Below are 17,589 nucleotides of genomic sequence, written 5' to 3'. Positions count from 1 at the left end.
GAAAAAAGAATGGAGATGAGGGCTCATCAGAACTGCCAGAAAGAGTGATCCCGAGCGACGAACGCAGGACCGTGGCCCACCCGCCCATCCAGTTTACGGTCCGTCATGAAGCTCGTTGATTACAGGTTGATCTATGCCTCGCTTGCTATCGACTCTAGCTCGAAAGACTACGCTCACGGCGACGCGACAAGCTATAGTTCGCCACGCGAGCCAGCTTGTACGCATGAACGGTGTACTTTCGGTCTTTGAACGCCAGCAACCAAGGAGCGGGGCGGACTCAATTTAAGCTCGGATGGCTTGATGAATGCTCTCGTGCCAACGTCGAGAAAACTGGCCATCTTCAACCCTCGACACGAGACTAGGAAGAGAGAAAGGGGAGAGAGAGAAAGTCAACGAAAATAGCGACGCGTAGAACAGGCGGAAAAGGAAGAGAAGGGTTTTGAAACAGAACACTTTAAAAACGTATAGTACATAAAAGTGCTATGGTCTCTATATTCGTGCTAGTTTTGGACGGGACCTGCCTGAGAACCGCGCGTGAGAGAAGTCGGGGTTTTCGGGAGTAGTGCTGTGTTTCTATACGCTATATATTGCCTGCATTTCTGAGCGGGAGTCGTTTTTTTTTTCTTCTTTCCCTCTGCCTCTCTCTCGCTCTCATTCATTCTCCGGCTGGCGCAACCTTCGCGCAGCTCTAGGTGCCCGAGCGAACGCTTCTCGCTGCCGCCTTCGCTGCCGCCTCAAAGTGACCCATTCGTCTTCCACGCCCGAGCTGAAACGAACTCTCACGTCTCCTGGGTGCTCCTCGGGCCGCGGCTCGGGCACGGAGAAAAGAAGAGTGGATTTGAAGTGGTGAGCAGAGGTGCAAGTGGCGCCGCCAAGAGAAGGATATAGGGAGCCGAGAATTGGACGACGCTGAGAAATCGGCGAACGAAAGGCGCTTAGAAATTTGATTTCAACCCTAGTTGCGTCTGGAGAGATAGAAGCAAATCTTGCTGCTTGGCCGCGATATCACATTTTGCCGCTTTTGCTTGCTGATGTTTCTGTATACAAGGCGCGAGCGATGCCGGGGCAAGAGTCAGGGGGGAAGGCAGCATTGCGCGGACACGGTTTGAATTGTGTGGGTTGGTGTATTTTCGAAAGTGCTCTTGTTCTGTGACAGAGAAAAGAAGGAAAAATATTTGTTTTTTAACGTAACGCTCGAGAGTTATTACACTTCAAAGCATGCCCTTTCGCCAACGTTCAAGTTCTGTCTTTGTCTTGAAAGAGTTTTGGGTCAAAATAGCACACGAGCAATAAAGTTGGCTCAGTTGCGGTTTAGTTTACCATGAGTGGTCGTAACTGGGCATGATTTGTTTTTTGAGCCATGTCTCGAGATTAGAATTCCTCGTATAGCACTGACGCATGCGCATTCTGATTGAAACTTTATCTTAAACAGTCAAAAAGCGACACCGTGTACCTCCGAAAATAAAACGCCGACCACACATGAGGCACTAAGCGCAAGATTGTCCACGCAATAAAGTCTTCATATATTAGACCTCCCTAAGTCCTGTCGTTTTAACCACTGTTTTATAAATTCCGCATATCATTTATAGAACAACCGTTAGCATAAAAACAAACGTGCACCGAAGTTATGTGCGTTGATAAAAACAACATTACTTTTATCAATGTTTTGCCTTATTCAAAATGCAAAAGAAAAACCTCGGTATTGACTGCTGGGGCGGCACTTTTCAATTCTCGGAATATGCTTGCAGAGCAGTACAAACTACACAGTAGCGCCTGCTGAATCCATTGCCTCTACAGCACGTAAGCTACAGGTACGAGCATTGGAAAACGGAACATAGAAAGATTGCACGTGAACAGACTGCACTTGTGCCACGTATTCACCACCATTTGAAAATGTTTTAAAGGTTTTTTTTCAGGGTAGGATGCATGCGTTCTCCCCCCCCCCCCCCAGCACACGCACACACACACACGTGTCAAGGGGTTCTTACCGACGACCTGTAGGCGCACGCTGGCGTTGCGGCCGGTGCCGTCCCGGAAAGTGACGACACAGACGTACTCGCCGGTGTCCTCGTACCGCAGTCCCGTCACCTTCAGCGAGAACGGGTAGCCCACCATGTGGAAGTAGGCCCTGCCCTGCCACTCGGGACGCGCCCAGCGGACCACCTGCATGCGCGCACCCACCGCCCGTTATTTCCAGTGCTCTTTCATCACCACCACCGCAATTGATGTCGGCTTCCCCAGTCGTCTTACGTTGCCCTTGCCTTGCTCCGGCCACTGCCTCCGTGTTCCGGCATAGTTCCGTCCAATAATACAAACATTTCTTTTTAGTTGGCAACGTGAATCAGGTCATCATAAGAGAAAACCGGTTACCTCTTTAAACCATTACGTGCGCTTGCCAGCTGCGCTCTGTTCTGTTAACTTCTGTTAGGCGACCATAAACTGGAGTTCTTTATAAATCCACACTTCTCTCTCTCTAAACCAGTCATCGTTACGTCTGTGATTTTCGTTTGCGGGGCTCACTATTCTGTGCTTATCTGCCTCTTGGTCTTAGTTCCTTCTTAATTCTCAGCGGCATTAGTAGTGACTCGATACAGTGATTGGTTTTTTTTTCCAAGAAAGATACGTTGCTGGAATGATCGTAATTTGAAAGTTAACCACAAAGCCACTCAGCCCATCCCTACTATCCTGGTATGTTCGTTAGAGTTCGTGTAATAACTTTAATTTCCGCCACTGATTCTATACAATTAACGCCCTCTTTCGTTGCCTCTCTACCTATTTCAAAAAGAAGGGAATGCTCGAAGAGAAGCTCGATTCTTGTTTTTGTCGATCTGAAGCATAGACTTTGAGTCAAGAAATCCAAGTCACTTGACATGAGGGCGACACTGGTTAATAGCCACTTGGTTCAATATTCAGTGATAGGGAATGCACTAGTCGAGATCGCTGGTATATATAAGCGCTGCTATCAGCACGTCGGGACGGCCGCCCGAAACTGTTCTTGCGTAGGCACCGTGAGTAATCGTGCGATGCCTTTTTAGGCGGCCATTTGCTTTACGGGACCGCATTTTCCCCCATCGCAATGTTAACGTCACTGGAATGCCTCATAAGCTGCAGACCCTAATGTCCAGAGGCACATTGCACGTCTTGGACGCCCTCAGTCCAGCGGTCTAGTCTTGAATAACATCATAACTTACCAGCTAGCCTCGTCATATAAAGAGGTGTTTGGCATTGCGAATTCCCAGTAGAATTTTCGTGACCTAAGTAGCGAATTTCTAGTTCTTGTCAACCCTCTTTGACGAATCGACGTCATGAAGATAACAGACTCAACTATTCTAGATTAGTTTGCTTCCTTAACCGCCCTCTCAACGTAGCCAACTGCGCATTGTGATTGGTTGGCCTCCCTGCCTTTTCCTTCCTCCTCCTCTCTTGCCAGTCAGTGTTGACCAGCGACTGTAAGTCGGCCATTCATGTAGGGCTCCGACGTCTGACGCAGCTGTCCAGTGCAGGCGGTTCTTTTTATTAGCGCGCTCATTGCGGCAAGCACCAGCTTCTCGGAGCATGCGCTCTTGCGCAACGCGATCTTCGCTCAAATCTTCGTATTCGTTTTGTCGTTGCAAGACAGTTTATCACCCATAAAAGCTCAGCAGAGACGTATGGCTATTGGTGTTTCTACAAGGATACAGTCCAACAATCTAATTCAGCGCTCAGTGCAAACCGCGTCGCAGTTATAAGCGTAGCCGAAACTTAGCCTTAATGAACGTTCGCATATGTTTAATGCTAGCGTGGGGTAGGCAGTTCTCTTGTGAACACTCGAAGACATTTTCTTTTCCGTGCAATAAATCTAGTGTTTCCCACGCAAGGGACGGCGCAGTCTACTGCAAAGCGAATGAATGGCTCTTGCGTAAGTAGGAGGCGAAAAGTGTGCTGTTCTATCTTTGCTCGCAAAGCAATGGCCGTGCAAAGCGGTCGTAAACAGAATGGCCTTAGGCAATGTTCTCTCATAACGACGATGGTAAACTACACCGCCACTTGCCATTTTCTTATTCTTTCATCGCGCGCGGGAGGCAGTAACTTGTAATAGACATTTGGGCATTGCTCGCAAGCTAACGTAATACGTGAACGCAGTACTTTGTCAGCTCTGGGCAGCGCTCTAACCATTTTGCGCTTGTCTGCCTGTGCCTAAGACGCACAGGAGGAGGGGAAGTTTTGCTGACAAATGCTATTTACTAACGCACACTAACCACACAGTGCTGGAGCTATGCGCCGTCATGCGCCATCCGACTTGATGTGTCGGCAATGATACTCTGTTTTCTCCACGCCACGCCAGCTTTATTCACTCTTAAGATTAGGCTTTGTCAAGAAGCGATTCCTTCACCAGCTGAAAGTTATGCGATTTTAACGCTTCGCGCATAGTAGGACCTTTGGGTTTGCAGTTTACATCTCTTTATTTTACCTTTTTGTGCCCTGATCCCTTTCTTCATTTTTCATTCTCCACTCTTTTGTTCTGCTCTGAAACTGCGCCCGCCTCTCGAGTCAAATTGCAGACGGCTAGGCGCGTTTGTGTAGAAATACCCCTGAAATTTTAGTCTGTAGTTACGAGCTGTAATTACTAAAACACCCGCAAAGCTGGAAGTGGGCATAACCAATAGGGGTAGTACTGACAAATAAACATGCACATTTTTGTGACGTGAGACACGCGTTTTTCACCGAAGCTAGCATGGTGCCGTGCGACGAGCTGTGTTCCTTGCAGCAGATATATCTGTCCACAACGTAAGGTTTTGTTGCGAAATCTGAACAGCAACATCCCCTGCACTCATCTCTATCGAGTACCAAGTACTTTTAAGCTACGCGAGCTGACTCCGGCGACTGGCGGGAAGGTCTGGTATCCTAGAGTTTTTCTGAGCATAACAAAGCTTACAAAGCTGGCACCGGTGACGCGCCTTAACAAACATTCCCCACCACCGCGGTGAGTACAGAGTAACCTTGCGTCTCTCCGCGCTTTGCTCGGCATACCTGCCAGGTTGAGCACGTCACTCACTTGGAGCAGCAGCAGTAGGCTGCGCTTTCTGTGAGCGGTGTTCAGATGGTGGGCGCACTTCGCGTGGACATGTGCACCTTTTCATGAAGAGCTTCCTACGTTGGTGAGAGAAGCACAGCTGCCGATGCATGTATTATAATCCCCTCTCTCTCTTCCCTTCGATTGGCTGCAGCCGTAATCAACTATTGACGGCTACAATTAGCAATATATTAAATTGCGCGCGTGCTATAGGTGACATACGTTGTACCACGGGACGCGTTAACATGACGATCTGATTACTTCGCTTTTAGACTACGGCTTTCTCCAGCCAAAAAAACTGTCTGGTGCAGCTTCGCTGGCGACAATGTGTCACACAAGGAAAGAAAATTAACTTTTCCTGGAAGATTTATTTGCGGCGTACGGAAAATTTGAAGCAATGGCAGTGTTTGATCCTGCTAGTTGTTCAACTTGTCACTGGGTTAAACAGTGGCTATGAGTGCACAAGAAGGAGCAGAGATATGCAAAGGCTGGTACTGTTTTCAGAACTCATTACTTTTTCCACTTCGAAAGTGGACGAGGTTTCCTGTAAACAGGTAAGTGGCGGTGTTTACATTATCGAACGAATGGCTAACGTGATCGTAGGGTGCTAAAGGATTCACTATCTTCTGGCATCGGTGGCGAGAAAAAAGTCTGGTCAAGTTTCCAGCATCCCACAGGTTTTGCCACACAAACGCGATTCATCAACCAGGACTGTTTATTACAAAATACAAATACGCTGGCTTGCAATTTCATTACAACTACCAAACAATACATTGCGCATTCTAGCCGAGTCTTTGCCCCGAAATCTCTCTCTCTCTCTCTCTCTCTCTCTCTCTCTCTCTCTCTCTCCTATATATATATATATATATATATATATATATATATATATATATATATATATATATATATATATATATATATATATATATATATATATATATATATATATATATATATATATATATATATATATATATATATATATATATATATATATATATATATATATATATATATATATATATATATATATATATACACCTTGCGCATTCTAGCTGAGTCTTGGCCCGAAATCTCTCTCTCTCTCTCTCTCTCTCTCTCTCTCTCTCTCTCTCTCTCTCTCTCTATATATATATATATATATATATATATATATATATATATATATATATATATATATATATATATATTAAGGAAACCAACAGTCACCGAAAACACAGGTGCATAGGGGAATTTTTTCTATTTTTTTTAATTTCTAGTGCTAATCAATTGCCTTTTAAAGAAAATTACTTATAAAGCAGCAGAAAAAAACAACCATGCCGCCGGTGGGATCCGAACCCACGACCTCCGAATATCGCGTCCGGTGCTCTTACCAACTGAGCTACGGCGACGGCTGTCCAATCTTCTGCTTTCGTGGGTATTTATGTTTTTGCGTGTAAGCGAACCTTGAGAGTGTTCACCAGCGCCACCCTCGTCCATAGCGGTGGACGTAGCACGTCCTGTAATACCGCAAGTGTGACGTAGAACGTCATCTAATTGCGAGAGCAGAAACTGTGCGAGAGCCCTCTTATGCTACCTATGGCATCAAGACTGCCAGAACCGAGACCCCCGTTAAGCTATTAGCAGACAAAGAAATGAAATGAGGGGCTCGTTTGACAAACATATTAAGGAAACCAACAGTCACCGAAAACCCAGGTGCATAGAAGAATTTTTTCTATTTTTTTTAATTTCTAGTGCTAATCAATTGCCTTTTAAAGAAAATTAATTATAAATTAAAAAAGCACTAGAAATATATATATATATATATATATATATATATATATATATATATATATATATATATATATATATATATATATATATATATATATATATATATATATATCCCTCTATTGTAATGTCACTGACATGCACACGATTATACATGGCAGGTACACTGAGCACCAATGTTTTTTTCTCATGCTGCTAATAACACAGTAAGGTTCAAAATGAAGTCTCAGTGTTATAATCCATGTAGAGAGCCTTCGCCGAGATATTAGAAATTACAAATAATGAGCCAGCAAACGCTCCGTCTTTGGCCTCCTTGTTCCGGCTGTATGAGTGCTGAGTACTAATTCATTTGGATGCGGAGCCGCAACAAAAACATTCTTCGGTTCGCAAGGGCACATCAGTGTCTCGTGATCTTCACCAGATCGGCAAATTGTTTTTCAGTCATGTAGCCATACCCCCATAATGCTTTCCGAGAATAGTCAGTGCTTTGCTCCCTCATTCTGAGTACGCATTAGATATGAATACCCATAATTCCTGATGTTTGTACTAATAATATTATTATTAATATTAAAAGGAAGTGCGCGCAGTTTAGGCCTCGCAGTATACGTAACCTCCAAGAACTGTCGCGTTCAATGCGTGCGCGAAGAGAATGTTACCCACGCGTGCCTGTCATGTGACATGTAAGCCCTGGTGGGGTTAAACGGTATACCTTACGTCACACGTGGGCCGGCTAATGGGCCGCTCTCGAGCATCTACGCTAGCGCAACACTCACCTGCAGGAGGTTTGCCCTGGCTCCGGCGGTGAGCTTTCCGGCGGAGTCCTTGGGCGCCCCGAAGTCCACCGTGTATATGGGCTGGCTGGAGGCGGTGCCGGACACGGCGCCGGTCGTCGACGACGACGAGCCGTGCTGGGCGCGCCTGTGCGGTCCCAGGTGGAACCACTCGACGCGCAGCGCGTGCTGGGTGCTGTTGAAGGTGGGACTGCGCGTCTCGCACGGAAGCTCCGTCTGCTGGCCCTGGTTCACGACGATCGTCGGCCGGCTGTTGTGCGGGGGCTCTGCAAATTCGTAAAGAAAAAAGTGGTTTAACTTAGAGACCGTCGGAAGCATCGCAAGGGTGATGGAAATAAACTGTCTTTTCAAGAAACATATCGAAAGAATCAAACATCAGCTTTTGCTATCAACATGGCTTATACCACAAACACAAGCCTTTGATCGGGTAACGCTAGACCTGTCGCAGCAAAATATAAGAAGGACACTAGCAATTCATGGAGCTTTACACAGGCTATGCGCACTTGCATCAGAGTAACCACAGTGAAGCTTGGTTGAAATGACGCTTGAAATACTGCCGCAAGTCTCCACACAATCCCTGCACAGCTTACGATTTTGGAAAATACAGTCCGTGACCTGAAAACTCAAAGGTTAAGCTCACGATGTAGTAAAGGGCACGTGGTTTCAAGCGAAATATGTGGATATTGATATGTATGGATCTGTTAAGAGTCGTGAAAAACTATTTCGGTGAGAATTAAGCATTTTTCTTATTATTTTTATATCTGACTCTTATGATGCTTATTCACGTTACGCGCAAACTTGTTTTGCTAACTTCTACCACTGCGTCTGCAAAGTACTTCACAGCAGCTAAAACGACTAGGTCAAGCGCTTGAGCAATATTTGAATGCCTGGGATACACAAAAATCTTAAGACGCCGGGCAGGAGGGCTATCCATAAACGAATGGGGTGACCCGATCACTGTGCCCAGTGCGTAATATGCGATAACTACCTGTGCTCAAATACCTCGATGTGTTTACAGAATTCTCATTTATCGAATGTTACATGTGAAAACGCATTCAATGTCCTGAAGCCAGCCTGGAAAGTGTTGATTCCTTGCACTATCTATGCAAGTTTCGCAGTCTTAGCTTAGCTGCTTATATTGCATTTCTCTTTTCAATATTGTTTTTGTTTGTTTTCTTTCAGAAGAATCCTTTTTCCTCGTCGCACAAAAAAAAAGCATTGCCCTTATATTCGCTTAAGCGCAATACGTAGTTAATGCAACGGTCAATGACAAATTTTCAGCAGATATTTATGATGCCGAGCACAATTTTCACGCAGTGTCCGCCCGCTACGCGCCTTCCTCGTGACAGCCTACTTGCGTTAATTTTAATTTACAATTTCTCACAAAGCTTGTTGTGTCAACCAAATGGATTTTCGCGGCGCTCAGTTTGGGGACGCGAATTTGATATTGATGAAGACAAACGCTGCAGGCCTCATTCATATGCCTCCAAAGCCTGCACAGACGGGGCTGCGCTTAACAAGGATTGAAGAGGAGGTTTACGCTTAACGTGCTAGCAACGCCGCAAACCTCACAATAATGCACTTGGGCTTTTATAGAGATACCATATCCCTAGTTTCGAAGATTTCAAAAGACGATGTCATTGGAAAGGCAAAAAGAAGAAAAATTCACGAAAACTCAAGAAGACTTCAGTTTTATTTCAAGGTTCTATATAAGCTTAAGGAAAGTTAAACCAAGAACATCAGTATTCTGTGCTCTCCGTGTCCATGAGTTGACAGTAAGAGGAGAGATAGTATATAGACTTATTCATTCAGCTGTGTAAATAACACAAAAGGCCATGTACGTCACTGTGGACGTACCAGAAAAGAGGGTGCAATTGTTTGTAATGCCTTATTACCATAGGGAGGAGGAGGAAGATGAGGAGGAGAAGGAAGAGGGACTTTAATGGAACAGAAGAGTAATTACCATAGGGCTTCCTCCATATATTAAACACAGATGCATTTGCAGGGCTATTTATCTGGATACGGAAACTTAATGAAACGTAGTGACGTGCCCACATTCATTGTTAAACAATATGCAGCCTTACGGAAAAACGTAGCATTACACAGGTGTGCCAGCGGCTTGAATTACCTTGTGATTCCTCGCACAATGATTACGCCTTCTCGAAAACTTCATACAGTGTAACCATGCAGTGATATAACAGTGCGGGTTATAAATTATGCACATAAAGAATGCACCAATATCATTGGTTTCTATACTGAAAAATAAAATACTAAAAAGACCCAAAGAAGTTAAGTCTACTTAAAAGTACGGAAGGCCAGTGACAAAGCTAGAAAGAAACGCAGGAGCATGTGAAGAGAAAATAATTTTGATTTTAAATTTTGGTCCCAGACGTCAAGTGCAGCACGTTGCTCTTAACGGTGAGAGTTATTTTATATGCATCTTTGTCATTTTGGACTACATTCATCAAAATTTGGGGCGGGGAGCGCAGGGAATAGCCCCTAATTGCTTTAGCGGAATTTAATTGCAGTTTGTCTGTGTTGCATTAGGCGTATAACTATGCTGTTATTATTGCGCCTTCGTGGAAGCGGCCCAGAACATACGATGCCTCCATTTTAACGAATGCTGCCATTTGGAAGACTTCTCTGTCGTTTTTTTTTGTAGTTTCTCTCCTTAGAATATTCCATCCTGTGATTGCCTTGTTTTGCTTGCTATGACCGGTTCTTTTCCTAAAACCACAGGATTCTAGTCTTTTTTTTTTTAAGCAGTAACTGGCGCTTCTCATCGTTCCCAAAAAACAATACCTCAAACAATCTAGTCAACTGTGTTTGCTTAAGTTCGCAAGTTCGTTGACTTTGGGAGTTTTCATCATGTTTCCAGCGGGGAATTTCACACTCTCAACACGGATTTCTCGTTTTTCTTTCGTAAATCTTCAAATATCTCGAAGAATTTTTCTCTACATTTTATTCTGGAACTTTTTATATTTTTCTTCCTTCCACTTTAACATTTCCTTCCCCTACTTAGCAGCTGGCTGAATTTTTGAAGCCAGCCCTGAATATTGCCTCCGGTTTACGCAGCATTCTCTCTGGTTTCTGAAGTTGTCTTCCCCACTGTTGATGAGAGCTTACAGAAAAGCACTCTTTTGGACAACCGAAGAGAGATCGCGATAAGGCTCCCAAGCTTGCCTAACATCATTCGCATGCAAGTTATGTAACACGAGCGCCCAGTCGCAAAGCGTGGAGGAAAGCAACTACAGAAGTACAATCATTAATGAAAAAAATGAGTAGGAATCATAAATAGTACGTACTAATCCATGCATTGTCCGCTTTGCTCGTGACGTTTTCATAATTTCTTTTTGCAGATATATCTACGACCGTGCGCAACTACCGCAACCACAGAATCATCTTCATTATTTCGGAATTAATTTCTGCATCGGGGCACAACGAAGAAAATTTTCATACGCAGTGTCACTTGAGTCATACAGTCTTAGAGCAGCAAGTTAGGCTAGTTGGTAGTGGCTTATGACTGAATAAACAGGTTTGTTTAAGGGATATTTTGTTCTCTAGATATATTCCCTGTGTTTTTTACAAAAAAAGTTGTCGCGAGTCTGCGCTTGTCCTGTTCTTTACGTGTTTAGTTCTTGTCTTTGCTGTGAGCAGTAGTGGTTTATTCAGTCATTCAGTGTTGCCTTTCAGAGTTGGATGCCCGAAAGATTGGAGGAATATTCTTCAAAAGCGCGGTTCCTTTCTGAAGACGAAGGCCTCTTCACGTCGCTTTCAGCAGTAGACTAGTAGTGCCCGGTCTTGCGCAGTTGTCCGCGTCGATGTCGAGTGCTCAGGCACCGCACAGGCCGGTCACGTGACTGCTCCGTGAAGGCTGTTGGCGCCTCGCGCCTGACGCAGCCTTCCTCTACATGGGTTAAGGCGTGTGGTTGCGACGGTGCCCCACCGAACGCATAGAAACGCCTCTCCGGGAAACATCCTGAAGATCGTCCTCCTTTCCCAAAAGTTTCAATGGCGCTTCGTCAATCGCCATTGCTGTCAAGATCAACGTTGACATCCTGAAGCGCACGCAGTTTCTCGTCGACGTCGCACCAAGGGATCGCATTGCCGAGAACAGTCGAGCGCAGTGGGCATCCCGAAACACGTGCATCGAAACGGAGTTCAAGTGATGTGTAAAAGAAAAGGCGCCCGTATGTACGCGTTCTTTTAAGCGCATGCAGTAAAGGCATAGTCATGACGCAAGACGAGAAAACGGCAGAGAGACAATAAACCACGCGCCACGTGCATAATACGCGTTCTCGTCATTCATTAATTAACCACAAAGCCGCCGCCACCACCACCATCACAGAAGCCATCGGCACACTCAATATGGATTGCGCCACCGTTCCATCAATCATTTTGCGAGCCAGATAAGGATGATCACTTGCCGTACCTTTGGGCCATGGCCCGTCATTCTCATATGGCGTCAAAAACAAAGATTGTTTGCTTGCTTGTTAAGCACTTGTTCAATACAGCAGAACTAAAGGTTAAAAAAATAAGAGAACAGTCGCAACAACACAAAAGATCGTATAAGATTTATAAGATTTATAAGAAATAAATTTGAAAATTTGAAAATTGTCTGCGCGCTAATACGAAAGACTGACTCAAATGTGTAGCCAATTGCTGGCATTCTACGGACAGTTTCAGGTAGGTTATAAACAAAAAAAAGCTGTGAAGGTTACTTATTAGCGATTCATGATAATTCGGCGATCTACCGTTTTCTCAGAGGCAAACTACTCACTTCCCTCAAAATTTTATTACTTATGCCTCCCACTGCGCGCCAAAGGGCCAAGTGAACTATTGGAGCGAAACTTCCTCGGAGGTGCATATTCAAGTGAATATTTAAGGGCTTTCTAGCATTGCTCCCTGCAGCATATTTTGCCCCCTCGTAACTCCATTTATCGAATTTATAACCCATCTCCCGAACTGCATCACGGCTCGTTAAGCACGCCCGGCACTTGAGTGAAATGGGTCTGGCTGCGATGCAAGTCCTTCCCGCTTCAAGGGAGGAAAAACAAACATCTCCGGGCTTTCGATAAATTCCTCAAAGCACCTGCCGCTTTCCATTAACGACTTGCAGCGGTGCCTCAAGCAGTGCGCTGGGATCAAATAGCGCCCTTAATTAACACGCAACACGTCGTTGCGGATGCTTGAAGTGAATGTCCCACTCTTTCTTAAGAGGAAGTGAGACTTGCGATAAATGGAAACAGGACCCTGAAAGGCGGGATTGTAGTGATAAGAACCAACATACAGCTGGTGGTATGTAATGTTAATTACTATGCAAATAATATGCTGCAGACGGGGAATAATGAAAGAGCGGAAGAATTGCAGGCGCTTCGAAATGCGAAGTTCGCGTGACAAAATAACCCGAACAAGGAAAGTGGATATTCCAGAGAATTTACAAAACAACAAGCTCTTTTTTATGTTTTTACTGGTACTGCGTCGATAACGTGTTGTCTCACTCGGTGTGGTGTATGTTTGCAAAGCTGGCTTTTTTGTCCCGAGATCAGTTCATGCGTACTGCCCTAGAAGCGGTTTCGTTCCAAACACCTTGTTTTTTTCTTCGGCCAACGATTGTTTCATCGTCCGAAAGCTCAGCACTATTTGCAGAGAAAGATAACGAAGCCCTATGCGTGACGCGTGTGATGCACAAGAAACTTTTTGTGCCTTCAGCTGTTGTATCGCCCCGGTGCACGCGGGAAAACAGATTTCTTGCCGGTGTTTCCGATACAAAGTGCGCCTTTCGGCTGTAGAAGCATAAACCTAGGTGAAGGCTGGGACGGCAAAAACGCCCAACCAGCATTTAACTGTCTTTTCTACGAACGTCTGTCTGTGGACTGTGTGCTGTAGAGAAATATTTTTGTTCCTGCAGTGTACACACTTTGCATTCTGGTAGAAGAGGTCACGTTTCCTTGGTAACAACACATTGGGAACAATACTGTTTGTGATGCCCTGGAGGATGAGCAAGGTGAGTAAGGAGGGCAATTTCTTTACAACTGATGGTCACGAGGTGACTCTTATCCCCCCCCCCCCCCTTTCCCCGCTTTGCAGCCTGAATTAATAAAACTGAGTGAAACTACCCATTATCGTTCTGGCAAAAAGTCCAAGACTTCCAAAAGGTAAGCTGTCATCTTAGAAACGCACGAAGGCGCAGCATTTTAGGCAGTCTTGGGAATAATGTAAATAGTAAGAATATTTTTCTCCATTTATTCAACCGTTTCAACTTTTGGGTATTTTTATCAGTTTTACTTACTTTTATAATGACGTACAAAACTGGTTTTCTTTTGAACAAGATAACTCTTTTTTCGTACATAAGCGTTCCATAGCTATTAACTTTGGCAATTTCAGCTTCATCAGTTTCCCTATGACTTACTCCCCAAATATTGAACAAAAAAATAAGTGACGCCACAGCCATTTCTACTTAGTTCAACCACACTTTCATCTGACCGCATTTCCCGTTCTACAAACCAAAACATATCTTGTAGTTGCTTGTGAGCCTTCGAAAAAGTGTCTTATGATGCTTCACTTTGTTGTTTTCCGCTGTTGTTTTGTGCTGCATAGTGGAGCACAAGCACTATAATCGCATTATGATAAGGCAGCAATAAATTACGAGCTATGACCTATTTAAATAACAATCAAATAAGCACTTCAAAGTGTTGCAAATGTCGAGTTGTATCAATGCTGCCGTTTTTTACAAGCACTAAATATTCACAGCGTGCATTCATCAAGAAAATTGGTGCTTGCGCGGCAAATACTTCGTTCACTGCAGGGCGAACAGTAGCCCCGGTCTGTACTGCGATCTGTCGCGTTCCTTTTCGCTCGTTGCGAAAAGCGCTGGCCAGCCATCTATGGGGGCACGAGCAAACATTCTTGCGTTCAGCTTTGCCGAACTGGTGTGGACTTCTGGAATCTGCTAATGTCGGCGCAGACCTTTCTCCTGAAACGATCAGCGCGATCAGCGAAGCCTGTCACACCTAACGCGCGCACATAACGCACACATCTGCAGACGCACACCGCCTGCCTGGGAGAGGGGGAAAGAGTCGTACGGCCAGACAACTGCCGCGGCAATACCGATGCTCATTACTGCGTGGTCAGAAAGCGCTGGGCAATTTTCGACTCAGGCTAACGCCGCCATTTTGGGGGGCCGGGGAGGGGGGGGGGGGCAGTTTCGTCTCCGCTACACACGTAGGCACCTCTCTCACTGGAGCCGTCGCACACGCAGACAGGCGGGCCGCGTCACGGTGACTTCGCGCCGCCGCAGAGTACGAGACCCGCGCCAAATTGCTCCGTGGCCGGCGACGTTTTCCCCTTTCATCGCCTCTTGTTTGCTCGCTCATTTTTGTCACGCGGCTGCGTTGTTCGGTGCCAGGGTTAGCGCAGCCGGCGCAGGCACCGAGATGACGTTCCGAAGCCACCGCGCCCCCACGCGCGCATAATGGGTTGGCCATTAAGGGATCTGTTTGTCACGACTGCAAGCACCGTTTAGTGCATGAGCCCACTCCTTTTCCGTCCCACGTCACACAGTCTTTTTTTTTCCTTCAGCTCTGCTTTGTTTTTTTTTCCTGCGTGTACCGTGCCACTGGCTTCCGCCGACGCATAAAATCCAGGACGTCAGGCTGCAAATTACGTGAAGCGAAGTGGATTAGGACTCCGTTCGTTTTCAACATACCAAGGCTGCTAGCGCTTTCCTAGAGTGAAGCGGCATTTTAGAGCACGAGCAGAGGTTGTGAAACAGCGTAGAGAACGTGCTTTCAAGGTCCAACCTGGCCCGCGAGCTTCATAGAATGTCGCATGTGGCCTTCATTTTTGAACCGCAAAAGCTCTTGAAGTTGTACGCGTTCATCGTAATTTACTGGATGCATTCACGTTGTCTAACACGGGCATCTTCTTTGTTAACGCATACACGAAATTTAATCCGCTTTTACTGGGATTAAGGAACGGCTGGACGCAAATTCTACGAAGTTAGGATGCATGCATGTCATCGTCCCTCGCTTAATACTTTCGCTAGGGTGATGAATAGACGTTTGTTTGGCCACGGGCGGCTACAGTTTGGAGAAAATGCCCCCTTGGCAGAAATTACGGCGTATTAAGCTTTTTCTTTTTTTCTGGCACTACAATACACCAGGCCACGCTTTTTTTTTTGGCCCGGCATCAGGAGAAGCTGCATGCTAGAAATTCCGCTGAAACGACGTTCACGTTCTAATGCCGGCGCTAACAGAACTCGTGGCAGAGAGCTGCGCCAAGAAGACACCGTTTTTGTTGAGATCAGCAAAGCTGTGTAGGACGTTTCACTGTCCAGCATAGACTTTGTAAATGAGGACACTATAGCAAATGCTTATGCATGCGCATACGTATGAAGCTAGCGAAAAGTCACCGGAACTGAGGAAAGCATAGGAAATTTGTTTTAATAATTTTAATATTCGAGATATTGATCACGGCAAAATTAGCAGTGTAATCCTTTTACCCCTGAAAGCCAACTCAACAGAAAGTACAAAAAAGAAATAGATTACAATAAGTAATTGTTATCCTTGAAATCTTTGGTAGGGGTTAAAACGGTATGAGAGATTGTTAATGGCGTTATCTGGCGTGACATTGCTGAAATTGGGCAAAATGAAAAGGTATGACAGGGTGTGTAAAATAGAACAGCATCTGCACTTCAGCAATACAGTCCCTGCTTGCCGGCGTGGAACAACAAATTTAATGTCTCGCGCAGTGTCCTACCCTTTACGCTTTAAGGCGCCGCATGCATTATGTAGTACATAGCCATCTCGGACCACTTCTCCAAAGTGCTCTACACCTTGCGGTTATAAAGCAAATAAGCTTTTTTTTTGTACGACAAGGAACGGGATGATGCAGACTGTATTTTCCACGAATGGTAAGGCTCATTTGTTTGTTTTGTTATTTTTTTAATTTACAGCATCTTACGCATCTTCAAAACAAAAAACTACGCACGCAATCCCTTTGGAGTTTATTTAAAAATCCTATTTTTATTTTATAATTTTAATATATTGTGAAGCTCTATACAAAACTTTGAACACGACTGGTATAGACGCTTTACAGCGCCGTATCATGGGGGCTGCCATCTTTGGTCACGTGAGCACGCCGCCATTGCACGCCTCCTGACTGCTCCGAGCGCGCCTCGTCGCGACGGCTGCCGCGTCTGATGGTTCGGTTCCAACAGGCTGTGTTTCGGCTGACACGGTTGTAAAATAGTGGGAAGGAGACAGTATGGTTTGGCCAAAGATTCGAAGGACACGTGAGAACTCTAATTTGATCTCTTGTGGCCTTGAAAACGGTGTCCGGTTTCATAGCCAGCCGATGGATGGATTTCCTGATACTTGTCTTTGCGTCCGCAGAAGGCTTTGCTGAATGTTTTTTTATTGTTATTATCTTAAACGGCAAGGTTTAATGCTTCTGCGGCAGCGCAGGTCGTTGTAGTATTCTGTACATGCACGCAGACACCGCTCTAAAACGCTCGCATGCACATCGTACGCATTTGTTTGCAACCTGCTAACGGTGCTTAGGAAACCGAAAATATTTTCTATTGGTTTGTTAAGCACACAAAGGTGACAAAAATAAATAGACACACAAATGTTAACTACCATGTATATCAGTACCATTCATCAAGCAGCCTTCACAATCTGGCGCGCAATCGTTTCGAAGGATTCCGCGATATAATTGTTATAACGCGCACAGCAACGCATTCACACTACACGAAGTTCATAATTATGTCAGTCTCACATATGAAATTGCGGTACGCTCCACTCTCGATATGCGGACATGAAAATGCTCGAGGTCTCGTTGGTGGTAAGTAATCAGCTTCTCTCTGAGCGCTGGCCTGCGGGGTAACTTTTAGTGGCTGTCTCGCATGGACCGCGAGGAAGTGGCAATCATCCAGCCCAGCAGCCGTAACGCAAATGCTGTATTCCGAATCTG

The 17,589-nt window shown here is 45.2% G+C and overlaps 1 protein-coding gene across 1 annotated transcript in view; it reads right to left on the bottom strand.

Annotated features, from left to right (window-relative positions):
- The window catches only part of LOC144123200 (neural cell adhesion molecule 2-like), a 253,850-nt gene that overhangs the window by 120,046 nt on the left and 116,215 nt on the right, over window positions 1–17,589 (bottom strand). Inside the window, exons 2-3 of the mRNA XM_077656072.1 lie at window positions 7,597–7,880; window positions 1,989–2,163 (exon numbers count right to left, since the gene is read on the bottom strand). Of these exons, the coding sequence (XP_077512198.1) occupies window positions 1,989–2,163; window positions 7,597–7,880 (459 nt within the window). The remainder of the gene's footprint in view (window positions 1–1,988; window positions 2,164–7,596; window positions 7,881–17,589) is intronic.

This window comes from Amblyomma americanum, chromosome 3 (assembly GCF_052857255.1).
Source record: "Amblyomma americanum isolate KBUSLIRL-KWMA chromosome 3, ASM5285725v1, whole genome shotgun sequence".
In the NCBI taxonomy this organism is placed as follows: domain Eukaryota; kingdom Metazoa; phylum Arthropoda; class Arachnida; order Ixodida; family Ixodidae; genus Amblyomma; species Amblyomma americanum.
The sequence above is the reverse complement of the archived record's forward strand: the minus strand, read 5'-3'. Positions and strand labels throughout refer to the sequence as shown.